This window comes from Thalassophryne amazonica, chromosome 18 (genome assembly GCF_902500255.1).
Source record: "Thalassophryne amazonica chromosome 18, fThaAma1.1, whole genome shotgun sequence".
Lineage (NCBI taxonomy): Eukaryota > Metazoa > Chordata > Actinopteri > Batrachoidiformes > Batrachoididae > Thalassophryne > Thalassophryne amazonica.
This window is the reverse complement of record NC_047120.1, coordinates 39779318-39798963: the sequence shown is the minus strand read 5'-3', so window position 1 is coordinate 39798963 and position 19646 is coordinate 39779318. Positions and strand designations below refer to the sequence as shown.

General features: G+C 43.3%; 1 protein-coding gene across 1 annotated transcript in view; it reads left to right on the top strand.

Moving 5' to 3' along the window:
- wnk4a (WNK lysine deficient protein kinase 4a) overlaps positions 1-19646 on the top strand; it is an 89924-nt gene that overhangs the window by 66663 nt on the left and 3615 nt on the right. The window contains 5 exon segments of the mRNA XM_034193226.1: positions 5143-5194; positions 6000-6131; positions 10120-10952; positions 11033-11120; positions 14354-14948. Of these exon segments, the coding sequence (XP_034049117.1) occupies positions 5143-5194; positions 6000-6131; positions 10120-10952; positions 11033-11120; positions 14354-14948 (1700 nt within the window).

Below are 19646 nucleotides of genomic sequence, written 5' to 3'. Positions count from 1 at the left end.
TAAGACATTAAGAATATAAAAGCACCCGTTTGTGGAACCACAACCCGTGCCTAATTTCTTGCACTGTTGTATCACATAACATATACATAAGCAGGACATTATGTTGCCATGTTTGGTTTTGTGCGGGCGTTTGTGTGTGAGGGCACGTTCTTATAAACATGATAATTCATCAGTAATAAATGGCAAAGACAACGCAATTTTATCTTCAGATTATCTATGATATGGTGATGCCGATTTAATAATGTGTACAAATACAGTATGTTCTTTAGGATGCCAGTTTGATTAGATCTTTACAGTAGTAATAACTTAACAATCCATGAGCATAGATACTGCATATTTGGACACATACACAGTGGAGGACAGTCACAACTTTTTGTGTGTTTTTAGGTTACATCAGAATATTGAGCCAAGATTAGAATTGCGTCTCCAAATTTTCTTGCTAACATTTGGAGTCGTGTATAGTATACAAATAATGAGTGTTTTTGAGTTCAATGGTACAAATATTTTATGAGGTGAAAGATGGAATGTTCCATTCAGTGAGGCGAAGCTTTCACCAAATTAAATATTCGTTCCATTGAAAGAATGAAAAGACATTCGTTATTTGTTTTATATAACAGTGAAAATAGATCCTTGACATTTGATATTTTATTAATTTATAAACAACAGAAAAGGGACTTACATTTTGGTGTTCCACTGGTGCTTTGATGTCAACAGTCCAACACAAACTTTAAGTAGGAGTCCAAAATTGTTCTCAGTAAACTTGGAAAACCATTTAGATAGTTAAAAAAATTATTGTGGCGATGTAATCCGTGATACTTCACAAACAAACAAACAAACAAAAAAGTATTTCCTCAGTCCAGCGAAAAATCGCGTCAGAAATTTGTCCAGGTTTTCATCTTAACAGCTCTTCATGCCTCCAGACAGCTGATGGTGGAGTGGATTTGGTTTTGTGTGTGTGTTAGAAGAATTAGCACCATCAGTTAGCTCGTTCAAATCGTTGTCCGTTAGCAAAACAAACTCTTAGCTAAACACCGCCTCCACTAGTGTCTGTGCGTGGGCGGGGCTTGCAGTGTGCAATGGTACAAAACATATGGAACCAAATTTGCATGGTAAAGGCAACACAACACAAATGGGATGAATAATCCATGTCATGTGACATACAAAGCACCATTCAAATGACAAGGATCCACTCACCCATTATATAATAGGGCCTAGGGCCTTAAAAAAAAATGGTAAATGATAAATGGACTGCATTTATATAGCGCTTTTCAAATGGACTGCATTTATATAGCGCTTTTCCATCTGCATCAGACGCTCAAAGCGCTTTACAATTATGCCTCACATTCCACCCGATGTCCCTGACATCGGGGTGAATGTGAGGCAGTCTTTCCACAACACCCCAGGTATAAATAAAAGGGATATTACCTGTCCAGTGGCCCAGTACTGTATATCGTTGCCAGATGGGGATGACAACATTCAGTACGTATTTGCACTAATTACAACCTGTGTAATGTTTGAGGGGTTTTGGGCAATTCAAGTACCTCTTGCAGCTCCCCCCTCCACCCCTTCTGTGTCTCTAAATCCTTTCAAGTGCTTTTAAAATATCAATTTTCAAGCATATCTACTGACATTATATGGGATTTTTTATTTTATTTTATTCAAAATATAATCTGAGTGCTGTCTCACTGTTCCGTGGAAACGCAAACTGTACAATGGAGACTTTCAGTTTTTATTTATTTATTTTAAGTACAAACGCTGACTTCATGGCAAATGGGAATACATTTAGACTGACTGCTTAAGGAAAAGTTTGTTTTGCCAGTGTACGTTCCAAATCCTGGAACGCAAAGAACACAATCTCTCCGTGGCCTTTAGTAAAAGGATCTAAGAGTCCCACAAATGTTTTAGGACACGAATAATGTCCCATTTTCTTAGAAGATAAGACACCATCTAGAGTAATAATCCCCTTCTCCGACTGACCTATCTCCTGCAGGACTCGTATATTTTCCAACCCTCGGGGAGCGTAATTACCCTGAGCCACCATGTACAGGTCTCAAACCACCCCTGGCTTCAGTCCAGAATGTGACTTAAAATGAGTCACGGTGGATTACACCCCTCTTGTAGCTCCACTCTCTGTTTGCGCTGCCGTGCCGAAAAAGGTTTACGTTTGTGGAGTCAGGAAGAAGACACCCCACCACCACCATCCCCCATGACCTGAGTTAGATTTACCTGTCTCTAGTCCCCATGGTGCCTCTGAAATAAGGCGCTATTCTCAGCCTTTTGAGAAGGGATTTTGTTTATAAATGGACCTTCATCTAAATCCCTGAACGCTACACTTTTCACCACCTTGGAATCTCAGACAGCTCCTAAGAATGGAGACAGATTACAAGAGATCAAGATAATGGAGGTCGAATGTCGTTCTGTAAATGTCTGTGTAGAAATGTGCGAAGAAACCTATTGATGTCGTACAGCGGCGAAGGAGAGCTGCCGCTTTCAGATGATGTTCTGAAGCTGTACAGTGATGTGCAACACTGGAATTTTACCATTTGGACAGACAAATATCAGAATCAGAATCAGAAGAAGTTTATTGCCATTGCCAGTGAACAGGATTCACAGACTAGGAATTTGCTTTGGTACAATGGTGCAACATTAAGAAGAGATAAAATGCTAAGATAAAATATAACATATGTGTCAAAATAAGATAAAATATAAGATAAAAAAAGAAATATGAAATATGAAAGGCTGTGTGCAACAGAAAAACAGAGAAACAGAAAAAACAGTGCAGTGGGAGGAGTGCAATTAAAAACCAAAGTACATTGTCTAAAGTGACCCGTGATAAAATGATAAAGTGACAGAGTTAAGCTTAAGGTGACTGAGTTATGAAGTGTTCATGAGTCTAATGGCAGAGGGGAAGAAACTGTTCTTATGGCGGGAGGTTCTGGTCCGGATGGACCGTAGCCTCCTGCCCAAGGGGAGTGGTTTGAACGGACCATGTGCAGGGTGAGAAGGGTCAGCTGTGATCTGACCTGCTCGGTCCAGAGTCCTGGAGACGTGCAGGTCGTGGAGAGATGGAAGGCTTCAGCCGATCACCTTCTCAGCAGAGGCCACAATGCGCTGCAGTCTGTGTCTGTCCCTGGCTGTGGCCCCGGCGTACCACACCGTGATGGAGGAGCAGAGGATGGACTCGATGACGGCCGTGTAGAACTGCCCCATCAGCTGGACAGGCAGCTTGGCCTTCTTCAGCAGCCGCAGGAAGTACATCCTCTGCTGGGCCTTCTTGATGAGGGAGCTGATGGTTGACTCCCACTTGAGGTCCTGAGTGATGGTGGTGCAGAGGAAGCGGTGACAGACCACAGTGGTGATGGGGCTGTTGGTGAGGGCGAGGGAGGGCAGGGGGGCTGTGGCTTTCCTGAAGTCCACGATCATCTCCACTGTTTTCTGGGCGTTGAGCTCCAAGTTGTTGCTGCTGCACCAGGTCACCAGCCGGTCCACCTCCCTCCTGTAGGCAGACTCATCCCCATCCGAAATGAGTCCGATGAGGGTGGTGTCGTCCGCAAACTTGATGAGCTTTACAGAGTCGTGGCTGGAGGTGCAGCAGTTAGTGTACAGGGAGAAGAGCAGAGGGGAAAGGACACAGCCTTGTGGAGATCCTGTGCTGAGAGCCCGAGTGTTCGAGACATTCTTTCCCAGCCTCACACACTGACTCCGGTCCATCAGGAAGTCTGTGATCCACCTGCAGGTGGAGTCGGGCACGTGGAGCAGAGAAAGCTTGTCCTGGAGCAAAGCTGGAAGGATGGTGTTGAATGCAGAGCTGAAGTCCACAAACAGGATCCTAGCGTAGGTTCCTGGGGAGTCCAGGTGCTGCAGGATGGAGTGCAGAGCCAGGTTTATGGCGTGGTCTACAGACCTGTTGGCTCTGTAGGCAAACTGCAGGGGGTCCAGGAGGGGGTCGATGATGGACTTCAGGTGGGATAAAACCAGGCGTTCGAAGGTCTTCATGACTACAGATGTGAGAGCCACAGGCCTGTAGTCATTAAGTCCAGTGATGCGTGGTTTCTTGGGAACTGGAACTATGATTGAGGACTTGAAACAGACTGGAACATGGCATGACTCCAGGAGGTGTTGAAGATCCCCGTGAAGACTGGGGCCAGCTCATCAGCACAGTGTCTCAGGGTGGCAGGAGAGATACAGTCTGGGCCCGGGGCCTTACGTGGATTCAGCCTTTTGAAATGTCTCCTCACGTCCTCCTCTTGGACAGAGAGGGCAACAGGGGGAGTGCAGCAGTGAGAGGGGGGAGGTCCAGAGTGTTTGAATATCCAGTTGTGTGGGGGGTGGGGAGGTGTGAGTCCTTGTCTTCAAAGCGTGAAATATATTATTAATTACCAGACTAGCTCAAGATTTTTTTTTTCCCCACAAGTGGCTTTTATTAATCTACTGTATTTTCTGGATTATAAATTGCACCAGATTATGAATTGCATTTATTTTTTGAAACATATCTTTCACAAGAATTCGAGACAAAAAAAAAAAAAAAAATGTTTTTTACATTCTGGAATATAAGATAAATATCTTTAATGCTGTTTCTTGTTTCCACTATACTGAAAAGTCCATTTCTTGACATTTTCTGGATCAAACAACTAATCGATTAATAAAAAAAAAGGCAGATTAATCAATATTGAAAATGATTATGAGGTGTTCTGGAAAGCAAATGTGAATGTTGCAACTGTTTTCAACTACTAATTCTTTATTAATTAGATTTTTGACGTATAATTGGGACAGGTGGAGGCTCCAGTAAATCCGTGAGGCAGATTTTGTTTTTAAATTATTCAAGAACTGAATACGGGAGATCATGCTTTGCTTTGTGGTAGCCTCATCTTTGATAAATCAACATGAGAGTTTGTACTTAAATATCTGAATGTACGGTTGAGCCGATTGATAAATACGCATCATTTTAACAAAGCACCTTTTTCTTTCTCAAGTTGACTGTTTAGAGGGTTCTTGGGTGTAATTAAAAAACATTTTTGGATAGATGTCTGCCCAAATGTTTCAGTCATGTCAGCAGTGCATGTTAACATTTTGACTGTGCTTGTTTTTGTCAGTAATGAATAGAAGTGCATACTGAGGTTTATCAAGTGTGTTCTCTCCCAGGTGAACCTGCACACTCACGGCCTGGCACAAACACATTCTGCTTCTCTTCCAGGTAAGCCTCAAATGTGGTCTGATGAATATAAACAGACTCCAACCACTCACGACAAAAATGATGCTCAATAAACAACTTATAAAGTTCCCCCCTGGCCTTTTTTATGTAATTTACTTCTCCAAGTAACATTCAATAAGTGTTGTCTCCCATTACTGATTTTTGGCCCTGATTCTGTCCCGATTTTAAAATGGAGAAAATCAAACCTGATTTTTATTTATTTATATTTGTTTGTTTGAAATCGTACGCAAAATTTGTATCTAGTCACAATTCTTACTAGTACCTACTATTTGATATCCAATTTTATGCGATTGTAACTGATTATTCCTGATTAAACCTGATTGCGTATGATTCCCATTTGACTGTTTTTTTTCTTTGTTTTTGTTGTTATGCGCATGCACCAGTGTGTGTGCAAAATGTTGCTTCTTCTTAACTGCGTTTTCCTGGCATTTTCCCAAAAAGCTAGCATTTTTCTGTTTAACTCTGAGAGATTACGATTAATCCAGACATTATGAATTTTTTTAAAGCATGTTTAAAACTTTCCTGATTGCTCATAGTGTTCTACAATATTACGTTTATCTTGACCACACCCAATTTCTGGTCCTAGTTGGGTAGCCATGTTTGTTTTTTTGTTTTTTTTGGGTTAAAATTGTAGACAATCTGGTATCAAACGTCGATAACGGGAGACTGCCTTTGGAATGCTTTCCTCGCAGCATGGCGAACCAGCCTGATATTCTGTATTGCATGCCTCATTAGTATTTTGTCTCTGCACGAGCAACCATTCATGCATGAGTGTGTGTTGTCTCAGACTTCAGTGTGGCCAACACTGGTGTCAGGGTCCAAGGCTCTCCCCCGTGTACCAGTGGAGACGTCTTCAGCAAAGACGTGACTTCACCTACGCGACCTTTATTACGCTCGCAGTCTTTCCACAACACCCCAGGTATAAATAAATAAATAAAATGTCCGTCCCTCTGTGTGTTCCCTACATGCAGAGGCTTGACATTGTTTACTGTTTCTCCAACACTGCAGAATTGTTGCAACACTTTAGGAAAGAACAGCTCAAAGCATAGATCAGCTACCTCATAATCCCCCAACCACCACCTCCTCTGAGCTCTTTCTGGGTATTGTTCAGATACTTGCGTGGCGCCATCCCCACACCTCAAAAGCCTTTGTCTGTTGTCTGTCTTGCAGCAGGGCCTCTTGGGTAATTGCATCACCTGAAGGCTGCTTTCTGGCTTTTAGTGAGCTGTGAATGGTGTCACTGTGAACCAGTTTTCCGTCAGTGCTGTGACACTCTGCAACATCTGTTTGCTAGCACAAAATCCTGCAGAAGTTACGAGAAAGGTCCACCCCTTACCAAAGTCAGTCTCCCAACAAGGGAGGAATCTGAAGGCAATTACAAACCACTTACTACTCTCTCTTTCCGCTTTGGCGGCCATCTGAGTGTTCACGTTCCCCGCTGGACACTTACTGCATGGTCGCTTTTGCATTAGCGCTTGGCTTCCCGCTGCCTGTCCTAAACTGTTGCTTAACTCATGTTTCCATCCACATGGGAAAAAAAGAATATGGTTTGCATCAGTCGCAATAGGAGCTGCACAACTATAGCATCATTGTTGAGGTAATTGCCAAATTAGTGGAAGGGATTTGGATATTCCCATTCTAAATGCTCCCAGAGGAGTAACTCTAAAATCCCGAGTGCTTTTATCTTCCAGTCAGGTCTGAGGATGTGTGTTCCATTTAAACTCCTCTAAAATGTCATACAGAAAACCCTCACTCGCTCCGTCGATGCAGCCATGCCAAGCCAGAAAGCACTCGCGCTGACTTACAGATGCAATTATAGACCGATGCTGTGATAAACAAGATGTCTTATTTCACCATGGAAACCCATTATTTAAAAAGTAATAGTCGGAAAGAGACATTTTCCACATGTCATGGCAGTGATCTGACACAGAAGAGATGTTAAAAAAAATACTGGAGGATGAGGATCGGCAATGTGACTGCATGTTTGTAGCAAAATTTTGTTTTCTGGAATGATCTCCCTGCATCAATAAAACAGTCAGATTCTGTAGAGACTTTCAAGTCCAGACTTAAGATGCACGTATTTTCCCTTTCGTATGACTAGCAGACTGGCATACGACCCCAATTCCAATGAAGTTGGGACGTTGTGTAAAATGTAAATAAAAACAGAATACAATGATTTGTAAATCCTCTTCAACCTATATTCAATTGAATACACCACAAAGACAAGATATTTAATGTTCAAACTGATAAACTTTATTGTTTTTGTGCAAATATTTGCTCATTTTGAAATGGATGCCTGCAACACGTTTCAAAAAAGTTGGGACAGTGGTATGTTTACCACTTTGTGAACAACTGCATGATAAAATAGTCCAGCAGTTTAAGCACAATGTTCAATTGCGTTCAGCGTTCAATTGCAAGGAATTTAAGGATTCCATCATCTACAGTCCATAATATAATCAGAAGATTCAGAGAATCTGGAGAACTTTCTATACGTAAGTGGCAAGACCGAAAACCAACATTGAATGCCCATGACCTTTGATCCCTCAGGTGGCACTGCATTAAAAACCGATATCATTGTGTAAAGGATTTTACCACGTGGGCTCAGGAACACTTCAGAAAACCATTGTCAGTGAACACAGTTCGTCGCTACATCTACAAGTGCTAATTAAAACTCTACCATGCAAAGCGAAAGCCATACATCAACAACATCCAGAAATGCCGCTGCCTTCTCTGGGCCCGAGCTCATCTGAAATGGACAGACGCAAAATGGAAAAGTGTGCTGTGGTCCGATGAGTCCACATTTCAAATTGTTTTTGGAAATCATGGACGTCGTGTCCTCTGGACAAAAGAGGAAAAAGACCATCCGGATTGTTACCAGCACTGAGTTCAAAAGCCAACACCTGTGATGGAATGGGGGTGTGTTAGTGCCCATTCCATGGGCAACCATCAATGCTGAAAGGTACATCAAGGTTTTGGAGCAACACATGCTGCCATCCAAGCAATGTTTTTTCAGGGACGTCCCTGCTTATTTCAGCAAGACAATGGCAAGCCACATTCTGCACGTTACAACAGTGTGGCTATGTAGTAAAAGAGTGCGGGTACTAGACTAGCCTGCCTGCAGTCCAGAACTGTCGCCCATTGAAAATGTGTGGAGCATTATAAAGTGCAAAATACAAGCCCGATTCCAATGAAGTTGGGGCGTTGTGTAAAATGTAAATAAAAACAGAATACAATGATTTGCAAATCCTCTTCAACCTATATTCAATTGAATATACCACAAAGACAAGATATTTAATGTTCAAACTGATAAATGTTATTGTTTTTATGCAAATATTTGCTCATTTTGAAATGGATGCCTGCAACAGTTTCAAAAAGCTGGGACAGTGGTATGTTTACCACTGTTAGATTACATTTCCTTCTAACAACACTCAATAAGCATTTGGGAACTGAGGACGCTCATTGTTGAAGCTTTATAGGTGGAATTCTTTCCCATTCTTGCTTGATGTACGACTTCAGTTGTTCAACAGTCCGGGGTCTCTGTTGTCGTATTATGAGCTTCATAATGCGCCACACATTTTCAATGGGTGACAGGTCTGGACTGCAGGCACCCGCACTCTTTTACTATGAAGCCACGCTCTTGTAACACGTAAAGGAATGTGGCTTGGCATTGTCTTGCTGAAATAAGCAGGGATGTCCAAACGTGTTAACTGACAATGGTTTTCTAAAGGGATCGAAGGTCACGGGCATTCAGTGTTGGTTTTCGGCCTTGCCGCTTACTTGTAGAAAGTTCTCCAGATTCTCTGAATCTTCTGATTAATTTATGGACTGTAGATGATGGAATCTATGCAATTAAATATTGAGAAACATTGTTCTTAAAGTGTTAGACTATTTTTTTCACACAGTTGTTCACAAAGTGGTGATCCTCGTCCCATCTTTGCTTGTGAATGGCTGAGCCTTTTGGGGATGCTCCTTTTATACCCAGACATGACACTCACAATTAGTGTGGAATTGGGGTTGTAGTATGGTACTATGCTTCCTAGCTTTTTAAATTCATTTTATTAGTAAAACAGTGCAGGTCGCAGCCACAACTTTATCTAAAGTCTGGGTCTGTTAGTGAAGCTTAGGGCTAGTGGTCGGCGATCACCTTAGTATTTCTTCTGCTTTCCTGTTGCTTAATGCTGACCAGTTACATTAAGTGTAGCTTTTCTGGCCGACTGATTCTGTTTTATTTTTCTCTCTGTCTGAGATGTGGCTTTATCTATGTGCTGCATAGGATGATTTCTGTGGTGGACGCAGGACGGACGTGAGACGGACTCTACTATAGGAATAGATCCAAGGAGTAGCTCGAGGTCCTCCCCCTCCCCCCTGATAGTGGTCTGGATGCCTGTATGGACTCTTGTCAATTGTTGTTGCGTTCTGTATTGTAACCCTTTCTGGTAGAATTGCCTAAGCAGTAGGTCACCGCTTTGAGTCTGGTCTGCTTGAGGTTTCTTCCTCAATTTCATCAAAGGGAGTTTTTCCTTACTACTGTTGCCTGTGTGCTTGCTCTAGAGGTTGGTAAGGTTAGACCTTACTTGTGTGAAGTGCTTTGAGGCAGCTTTGTTGTGACTTGGTGCTATATAAACTAAATAAATTAAAATTGATGGGGAACCCCTCCCCCCGGCTACAACACTACATCTTTTCTCTGTAACAAATCTGGATCTTGATCCAGATCCACACCAAAATGTCTTGGATTATTCATCTTGATAAATTGGATCATTCTGCCAACATTATGGAGATAGAAAATGTTTTGAGTAAGCCTGCCAAGAAACTCTCCTAATCACATGAAATTACTGGCAAAGGTCTAGTAGTTTTATATTCAAGATATCCTGTAAAGGAACTAATACTGTTAATCTTGTTTTTTCTAGCATCCCCCCTCCATTATCAGCACAGTCACCCTGCGTCTCTTCTGCCCCACCATCAGCACTATCATCTACCTTTGAGTGGGCACACTCACTTCCCATTCCCATATCCAGCCTCTCCTGGTTCCCCCAAGCCACTAGTGGCTCATCTCCCCATCACACGTGTTTCCAGTAGCCCCACCTTCCCTTCTGTTCACTCACCAGCTCCAGGATCACCTACTCTACTGCGTGAGACCCCAAGTCCTGTCAGCAATGAGGGCATCCCCGTGTCCACACCTGTACATCAGCACCCCAGTGTATGGGCCCCCCACACACAGCCCCTGTTTTCTTTAGCTAATGTCATTTCCATGGCAATGAGTATGGCCCAGTCTTTTATCCCCCAGGCGAGCCTCCCCACACAGGGAATTGCATCTTTTCCAGGGTTCCACCCTCAGCTACCACCACACATGGTCCCACAAGCAGGGTACCCTTCCATTTATTCACCAGCCTACCAGACCCCATCAGTAGAGGTCTCCTACACTACACCGGGCGCCCAAGGCTCAAACGTCTACCACAGCAATGAACGTACACCTCAGAAGGATGGACTGGGGTTTGTTCAGAATACACATCCAGGGTGGCTTCATCCCCCCTCTCTTACGCCTTCCTCCCCACCTTGGGGTCCTCTGGAACAGATTGGACTCTCCAGTGCCCCCAACCTGACACAAGAGGAGAATCTTCACAGTTGCATGGCTCCATTCGTACCTCAGCCTCCAACTCAGGCAAAGCCCCAATCAGAATGCGCCAATTCCAGTTCTCTGTCAAATCTGTCTCCATCACCCTCAGTGGGTCCAGAAAGCACTGTGAGTCTCTGTTCATTACTTTGGTTCGACAGTTTAAAACAGTTGATTTCTTTAAGGATTTCTTTACTCTGCTTGTCTAGTTATCATCTATCAATATTCGACGACAGCACGTGGTACCTGAGCTTTGCATCCATGAGCCTGAACTAAAACTATCTTCTCCAGACTCTGGTAGGACATTTTCTACATGTTGTTATGCTCCCAAATACTCCTTGTGGATCATAAACACCCAGTGTGCTGTATGTTCTAAATCAGGACCTGTTAGGACTGGAAAATTACATACTGTACCATATTGGGTTCTTCTACCCCAAACAAACCTACACAGCAGCAAAACCACGGTCAGTTACTGTTTTTTCACATCTGCTTCGTTTTATTATGCATTTGGTCAAAACGGCGTCTGAGGTCTCTCGTTTCCAATTTAATTTTATGAGTTGTTTTCGGTTCTCCGTCTTTCCCTCCGTCATGTTCTTTGCTGTTTGGTGACAGTATCACCTTTAAGAGGTGCCTCTGGAGCTGTTGCGTAACTGAGAGTCTGGATGTAATGTGCTATTGAATATGGACACAAATGTAGGTGTGGTTGTGGATGTTGCCCACCGGCGATAGCCAATCAGAACGCAGCCAGAGTCATTATCAGCCTCTCCTCCCATATCCACACCTGTCAGTATTTACGGATACATACTCTCCCAAAAGCCCACATTCAACAGAGTCCCTCTGTTTCTGCAGGCACAGACCCAAATGTTTTTTCTGCGCTGCGGACACCTAGTGGCCACACTGAAATACTGCAGCATAATCAGCCCCAAAAATGACTTGTTAATGTGGACACAGGAGATGATTCATTATTGCCACCAAGATAAGTCAAACTCTTGAACCATATATTGAGGAAATTTGTGAAAAGGTCTGGCCTGGGTCAAAATGGAAACCATTAAAGTTTGGAGCTAATTCTGGATCAACATTTCACTTTATATACGTTTTGAAGGATTATGTCAAAACTACTTCATGGATTCTCACCAAATTTTCACCACAGATAGATATTAGGCCATGGAAGACTCCAATAAATTCTGGAGGTGATCTGGATCTGAATCCGGATTCTGGATCAAGATTTCTCTTTATATATGCTCTGAAGGATTACGTCAAAACTACTTCACGGATTCTCACCAAATTTGCACAACAGATAGATATTAGGGTATGAAAGACTCCACTGAAACTTTGGACTTCACTTTGTATAGAATTTGTACAATTACTTCAAAACTACTTCACAGATTCTCACCAAATTTGCACCACAGAAAAAAAAATACTGAATAAATTGAATAAATTTATTTAGCACATAGACTCAACAATAACAAAAAAAAAAAAACCCAAAACTGATAAATAAGGGAATTCAACACATAGATGCATGGAAGACTCCACTGAATTTTGGATCCGGATTGGCAGACCCAGGTAACTCAGCTAGTAAGTCATCTTATATTCCAAACAGGATATGATGATGTTGTCATTTTTCTGTAAATTTGTTGACATAAAAGTTGGTATATGACAATATGAAAAAGCCTACTTTTTTATTACTTTTTAAATTATATACTCAAACACAGACGGTATTCACTCGCATGTTATTTTTCTAGTGTTATTTACAACCTTTGAGCAAATATTTTGTTATGCATGTAAAGAAAAACCCATTGACTTTCAAAGCATTTTCATATACTGGAAACAAACTTGCATTATAACTAGGCATGCAGATAACTGGTGCTCAAAGGCTTTTTCCTCTGTGTTCTCCTGTGCATCATTTATTTTTAGCATGCATGAGTGCCACAAGCGCCAGTTATCTGCATAACCCCTTGGTCACATTAGCTACAAGTGATAGCGGGAAAGTGATGAGCTGTCATTCATGTTCAATCAGATTGAGCCTTTTACAACAAGACAAGTGGTCACTATGCTGCCAACTATGTGGGGCCAAAATAGATGAGAAGTCCATTTTAAATAAATGCTGAGTGACGCGACATATCGACTGCCAATCTGAGTGATGGCAGCATGACGTACGTTGGTTGTTCGCTTGAACGAAATAGCCCAAGATGACAGAATATGAGCTGAAAGAAATTAATTTCTGTATAAATCTCATGCTCTCTGACTCATCTTCATCCACTTTGTCCAATTAAGGGTCGCAGGGAGCTGGAGCCTATCCCAGCAGTCACAGAGCGTGAGGCGGGGTACACCCTGGACAGGACGCCAGTCTGCCGCTGGGCCACACATAGACAAACAAACACATTCACACTCTGTGTAGGCTCTCAGTTGTCCAGGTGGTTTCCATAGTAGAGAAGCTTGAATCTTCGACTGGACTGGGTTGCTTGATGAAAATGTTAGCCAGAGAGAAGAAATGGTTTGAGAGAGGGGTCAAGGAGGCATTCTTTGTGAAACGTTTGAAACCCAGCCTTAACCGGGGAGGGGGTCTGAGACACGCTTTATCCCCTGTTTACAATGGGGTACTCAGGTCAAAGCAGTTTCAGTCTTTTGTTCATGGTAATGAGTCATTCACGTCATCAGCAGAGTCGTCAAGGGAGCCATCAGGAGAGGGTTCGTCCCATCATTAGGAGGGACAGCTGCCCTGTCATTAAGAGGGTGCTAACTAGAGCACAATAGGTGCTAATTAGAGCTATTGTTTAGTCACCAGCCTATAGCAGTCTGCCTCTCAGTAGAAGGGGTCTGGTTAGGTTTAAAACTCCAGCTTTTGTGACTTCTGATTATTCTTCTCTACAAGAGTCAAGACAGAAGTCAGACCACCAGAGCAAGAATTTTAGCTGAGGAAGCTTCTGCAATTTGAAGCGAAACGTCCTCGCGTCAAGCAACCCAGTCCAGTCGGAGATTCAAGCTTCTCTACATTCACACTCACACACACACACCTATGGACAGTTTCATGTTCCCAATCCACCTAACCTGCATGCCTTTGGATGTGGGAGGAAGCCAGAGCACCCCGAGAGAATCCACGCAAACACGGGGAGAACATGCAAACTCCACACAGAAAGGCCACAGGTGGGAATCGAACCCATGACCTTCTTGCTGTGAGGCAACGGTGCTAACCACTAAGCCACCAAGCTGCCCTGTATAAATCTGTTTGGCTTTTTTTGTTATATTTTGCAAAAGTTAAAGAGAAATAAACACTTCTAAATCTAAAAATGCTGTTCTTCTAACCAAATAATACCTCTGAGGTGATTTACAAGATGTCTTATAGAGCTGTTGCAACAGTGCAGTTGTTGAACTTAATGTGTAAAAATCTGTAAATGTCACATTCAGTAAGCCTCATAATCTGAAAAAACAGTTTTCAAAAAATCAGTTTGGAGCTCATGTACAGTCCTATACAGGAAAAAGCAGTACGTACAGTCATTCCTTTACATAGAGACGTTTGTTTGTCTTTACAGACATCCAGTCTGCACCGGTGACTGTTGGGAGATTTCAAGTGACGCCCAGTACAGACGTCACTGCTGGTGGGGGGCCACAGGTAGCAGACAGTAGCAGCACCTCTTCAGAGAGCAGTACTGAGGAGCAGGGGGAGTCTGAGACCAGCATGGGCACCTCCCTCACCATGTCGCCTCCTCACCCACATCCTCACAAAGGGGCAGCAGGGATGCTTCAGGAACCGGACATTCAGGTAGGATGGCCAGTCAGTCAAGAGGAGCAGCAGCAGAACAGGGAAGAGCAGGAGGAGGAGGAAGAAGCAGAGAATGAAGAAGCTGGGGGCCGTCCTGGAGAATGGCAGAGAGTAAAGAGGAAGAGTCGGAGGAGGGCGTGCAGCCTCAGCCTGATGGGAACATCGGCGGACAGCGGACTCTCGGTGACAGCAGCGGAGATGGAGAGGAGGCTGTGGGACGGATCCGCGGGCAGCCCGCTGTATGGGAACGCCCTGCATCAGTTATGGACGATGAACTACAACCGAAAGACTCTGTACCTAAGCAGCGACGACTCAGACAGCGAGGACGAGGAAATGCTGGAAGAACTTCAGGAACTGAGAGAGAAGTATGTGACTCCACTGAAGCAAAGTTGGTATTGCAAATGGTGTTTTTTCATTAGAAAGCACAAGAAAGTTGTTTTATTAGAGCTTTCATCTTTTTTTCAAAACTACACATCAGTATTCACCATAAAAAAAAAAAAAAAAAAAAGATCAAAAGTGCTCAGGGACACTTCACCCACATCTCAAATTATCAGGCATGTAGAGAAAATCTCACAAGTTTTTAAAGAGTCACCTTCACTAACACCAGAATATCTCACATTTCCATAAAATTAGTCATTTTCATATATATATTACCAAGGGGCCCAAAATTTGACAATCACTTGTTCCTATCAACAGGTCCAATTTACCTGCTAACTTTGATTAAAATCACATTAGGCGTTCTTACGGTATATTGATAAAATATACGAGGTGTGTTAGAAAAGTATCGTCCCTTTTTATTTTTTTCAAAAACTATATGGATTTGATTCATACGAGGGCTGTCCGTAAAGTATAGGTCCTTTTTATTTTTTTCTAAAACTATATGGATTTCATTCATATGTTTTTACGTCAGACATGCTTGAACCCTCGTGCGCATGCGTGAGTTTTTCCACGCCTGTCGGTGACGTCATTCGCCTGTGAGCACTCCTTGTGGGAGGAGTCGTCCAGCCCCTCGTCGGAATTCCTTTGTCTGAGAAGTTGCTGAGAGACTGGCGCTTTGTTTGATCAAAATTTTTTCTAAACCTGTGAGACACATCGAAGTGGACATGGTTCGAAAAATTAAGCTGGTCTTCAGTGAAAATTTTAACAGCTGATGAGAGATTTTGAGGTGATTCTGTCGCTTTAAGGACTTTTCACGGTGCGAGACGTCGCGCAGCGCTCTCAGGCGGCGTCATCAGCCTGTTTCAAGCTTAAAACCTCCACATTTCAGGCTTTATTGATCCAGGACGTCGTGAGAGAACAGAGAAGTTTCAGAAGAAGTCGGTTTCAGCATTTTATCCGGATATTCCACTGTTAAAGGAGATTTTTTTTAATGAAAGACGTGCAGGCGGATTGCAGCGTCGGCTCGCAGCCGCCGCGACGCTCCGCCACAGGAAAAACACCTCTGTTGGAAGCCTTGAGGACAAGTTGGAACATCTCCAGCTGATAAACAATTTCTCATATACTCACTCCACTGAAAGCCATCAAAAGCCGCCTGGATTTTACAAATGGTTATCAACACGGAGGTGTTTTTCCTGTGCCGCCGCGCCGCGTCGGCTGCGTCCCGACGCGCGGACCCGTCCGCACGTCTTTCATTAAAAAAAATCTCCTTTAACAGTGGAATATCCGGATAAAATGCTGAAACCGACTTCTTCTGAAACTTCTGTTCTCTCACGACGTCCTGGATCAATAGAGCCTGAAATGTGGAGGTTTTAAGCTTGAAACAGGCTGATGACGCTGCCTGAGAGCGCAGCGCGACGTCTCGCACCGTGAAAAGTCCTTAAAGCGACAGAATCACCTCAAAATCTCTCATCAGCTGTTAAAATTTTCACTGAAAACCAGCTTAATTTTTCGAACCATGTCCACTTCGATGTGTCTCACAGGTTTAGAAAAAATTTTGATCAAACAAAGCGCCAGTCTCTCAGCAACTTCTCAGACAAAGGAATTCCGACGAGGGGCTGGACGACTCCTCCCACAAGGAGTGCTCACAGGCGAATGACGTCACCGACAGGCATGGAAAAACTCACGCATGCGCACGAGGGTGCAAGCATGTCTGACGTAAAAACATATGAATGAAATCCATATAGTTTTTGAAAAAAATAAAAAGGACCTATACTTTACGGACAGCCCTCGTATGTTTTTACGTCAGCCAAACTTGAACCTTCGTGCGCATGCGTGAGTTTTTCCACGCCTGTCAGTTGCGTCATTCGCCTGTGGGCAGGCTTTGAGTGAGCACTGCTCCACCCCTCTCGTCGTTGTTTCATTGCGAGGAAATGGCGGAATGATTTGGGCTTTTTTTCCATCAGAATTTTTTCAGAAACTGTTAGAGACAGGCAGCTGGAAACCATTCAAAAATGTATCTGGCTTTCAGTGAAAATTTTACGGGCTTCATGTAACCGGCGTCAGACCTAGGGGTATCTGGGCCGGCAACATGTGATACACAGGCTAAGGAGCACTGTGGATCTGTGGTGCCCTGGCTCTACGCACACAATGGATCACTGTGGATCAATGAGGAGAGACAGCAAATTAATGTCCTTGTCAAGCCAGCGCCATTTATTTCTGATTCTTAAAAATATTTCCTTTTATCCAAACTCTCAACATAACTCACATAACAGAAAAACAGGATCTCATTTTCAATGCGGGTCAATAAATTGTATTATATGCATGAGAAAGATGCATCAAAAAGTGAATCCTGTGCAAACAAAATATAAACTGCAAAAGCTGCGTAAATAAAAGATGGAGAATTAGAAAAAGAAATTAAATTGAATCACTGAAACAGGTTAGTGATAACCAAAATAACAAATTTGTAATAAAAAGAAACTTTTTGGACATAGCTGCATCACAACTCTTGTGCTAATGCTTCTAATTCAGCTTAAACATTCACAGTATTTTCCACTGGCAATATGTGCAACATCGTGACAGCAGCTTAACAATATAAACAGTGCCAATGCTACTCTCCAAGAGAAAGTCCACGGTGAACTCACCTCTGCACACTGGAAACAATAACTTATTTTTACTAACCTGTACATACATCTACCTGTCTCAAATCATCAATATTAGATATCAGAATAATTCTCTGACTCTACATTTAACCTCATAAATCTGCCCTGCTGGAATAGTTACACCTCTCTTCCCAGTTCTGAGGCTACACTCAGGAGTCATCTCATCAGGGGTCAAAATCTGAACACCAGAAACGAGAGCGTCCACTGCACTGTCATTGATACTTAAAGCTTCCTTGAGTAAAGCAGAAATGTCAGTCTCACTTCTATGTTCTTTGTGTGATTCAATTATCTCAGCTATGACATTACTGCCTAGGAGAGGACAGTTAAGAAAGTTTTGACTGATTAGTAAGGGTACTTGTATGGTGACATGTCCATGACTCTTGCTACAGAGCTGGAGTTCAACATCTGCCCACCCGTCAAAGGGAACATCTGTGCCATTAGCTGCAGTAATCTCCAACAGTCGGTCAGACAGTAGGGATTCAAGCGGATTAATTTGGACATGAGGAAGTGTTTCTTCTAACCAGGCTCTTCCCACCATAGTCACTTGAGCCCGAGTCAAGTAACATCTGGAAAGGGACTCCATCAACAGCACATGAAACCATACATCGGTTCCCTATCAGTTGCGCTAGACGTTTCTTTGGTTGTGGTTGACATGGTGTATTTACCCTTTTAGGGTTGGCTGTTTTTGAGTGGCTAGCCGGTGCTGGGGGCCCACTGGCTATTGCGGTCACTGGCTGCCCCTTTCCAGTGACCTCACCCCGTTTCCCGACATCTTCTTTTGCAGACAGCCAATGGCACGATGTCCGGCTTGACCACAAGCAAAACAGTGAGGGCAGTTCACCTTGCTCTGCTGTACACAGTCACTGCACCTGCCCCGGGTCTCAGCTGTTGGTACCGGAGGATGAGCCACTGGTTTGCAGAGGTTCACAGGTGTCATGTTGTCAAAAGGTTTCACCATCTGGGCCAGATGTTTGGTCAGTGAGGACACCTGTGCAGTCAGTTCTTTAATAGCAGTACGATTAGCCTGTAGCTCAGTGCCAACTTTAACCTTCTTAGCTGGGTCACTACTGTCAAGCTGAGCTGTACTTACAGTCACTGGTCAAGTTTTAGCTACGGTACCAAGACGTTTCAGTCTCTCTGCCTCCTCACTAGTAGACTTGGTGATTTGGTCTAAGAGAAAATCATCAGTAACCTGTAACTCTGTAAGAAGGGGTTTGAGATCATGTCGAACATGAGTGCTTTTCTCATTTAACCCTTGGTAAAGCGTGTGGAGAAAGGTACCCTGAACAAGCTTTTTGTCATAGCTAAACTCAGCATCAGGCTGTTGTGACTCAAAGAGAACACGCTGTTTCAAACCCATTATCCTGTACAAAAACTGCCGTGGGCTCTCTTTGTCTCGCTGATTAGCATTAGTTAACTCTTGAAAGAGTTCTGTACTGTTTTTGTCCCTGATGTGTGCGCGAAGAAACCGCTTAAGTTCATTCACAGTTAAGCTACCTTTATGAGTTAACATTTCCCTGAATGCACCAGGTTTTACGATCCTAATCACAGTACGAATTACTTCCGACTCAGTAAAACCTTCTTGTAACCCTTCATCCATTTGTTGGCAAAGGTTACTGTAAGACATATCTGAACCAACATCAGTGATTTGTCCACCATGCAACTTAAACTCTCTGCGTGGGAGCAGAGCTGTAACATCATTCAACCTCAATACCTGGTCTCCGATACTGGAAGACTGACTCACTCTACCAAGGGAAGCACCAATGACACCTGCTGTGGAGGAGGGATACGTAGGTGGCACACTGCTGCTCCTTCTTGCAAGTGATGGAAGCGAGTGAGGGTCCCTGTCCCCTTCAGCTGGACACACATCTCGGTCAGGCAGTGAGGGTGGCAGAATGGGAGTGTCACTGTTCAAATTCAATGAAGGGATGGGAATATCTATGGCTGGTGTTGCTGGAGGTTGGTCGGAATGGTTGTAGTCAGGGGGAGGTGGAGTGGAACATTCCTGTAGATTGGTCATCACAG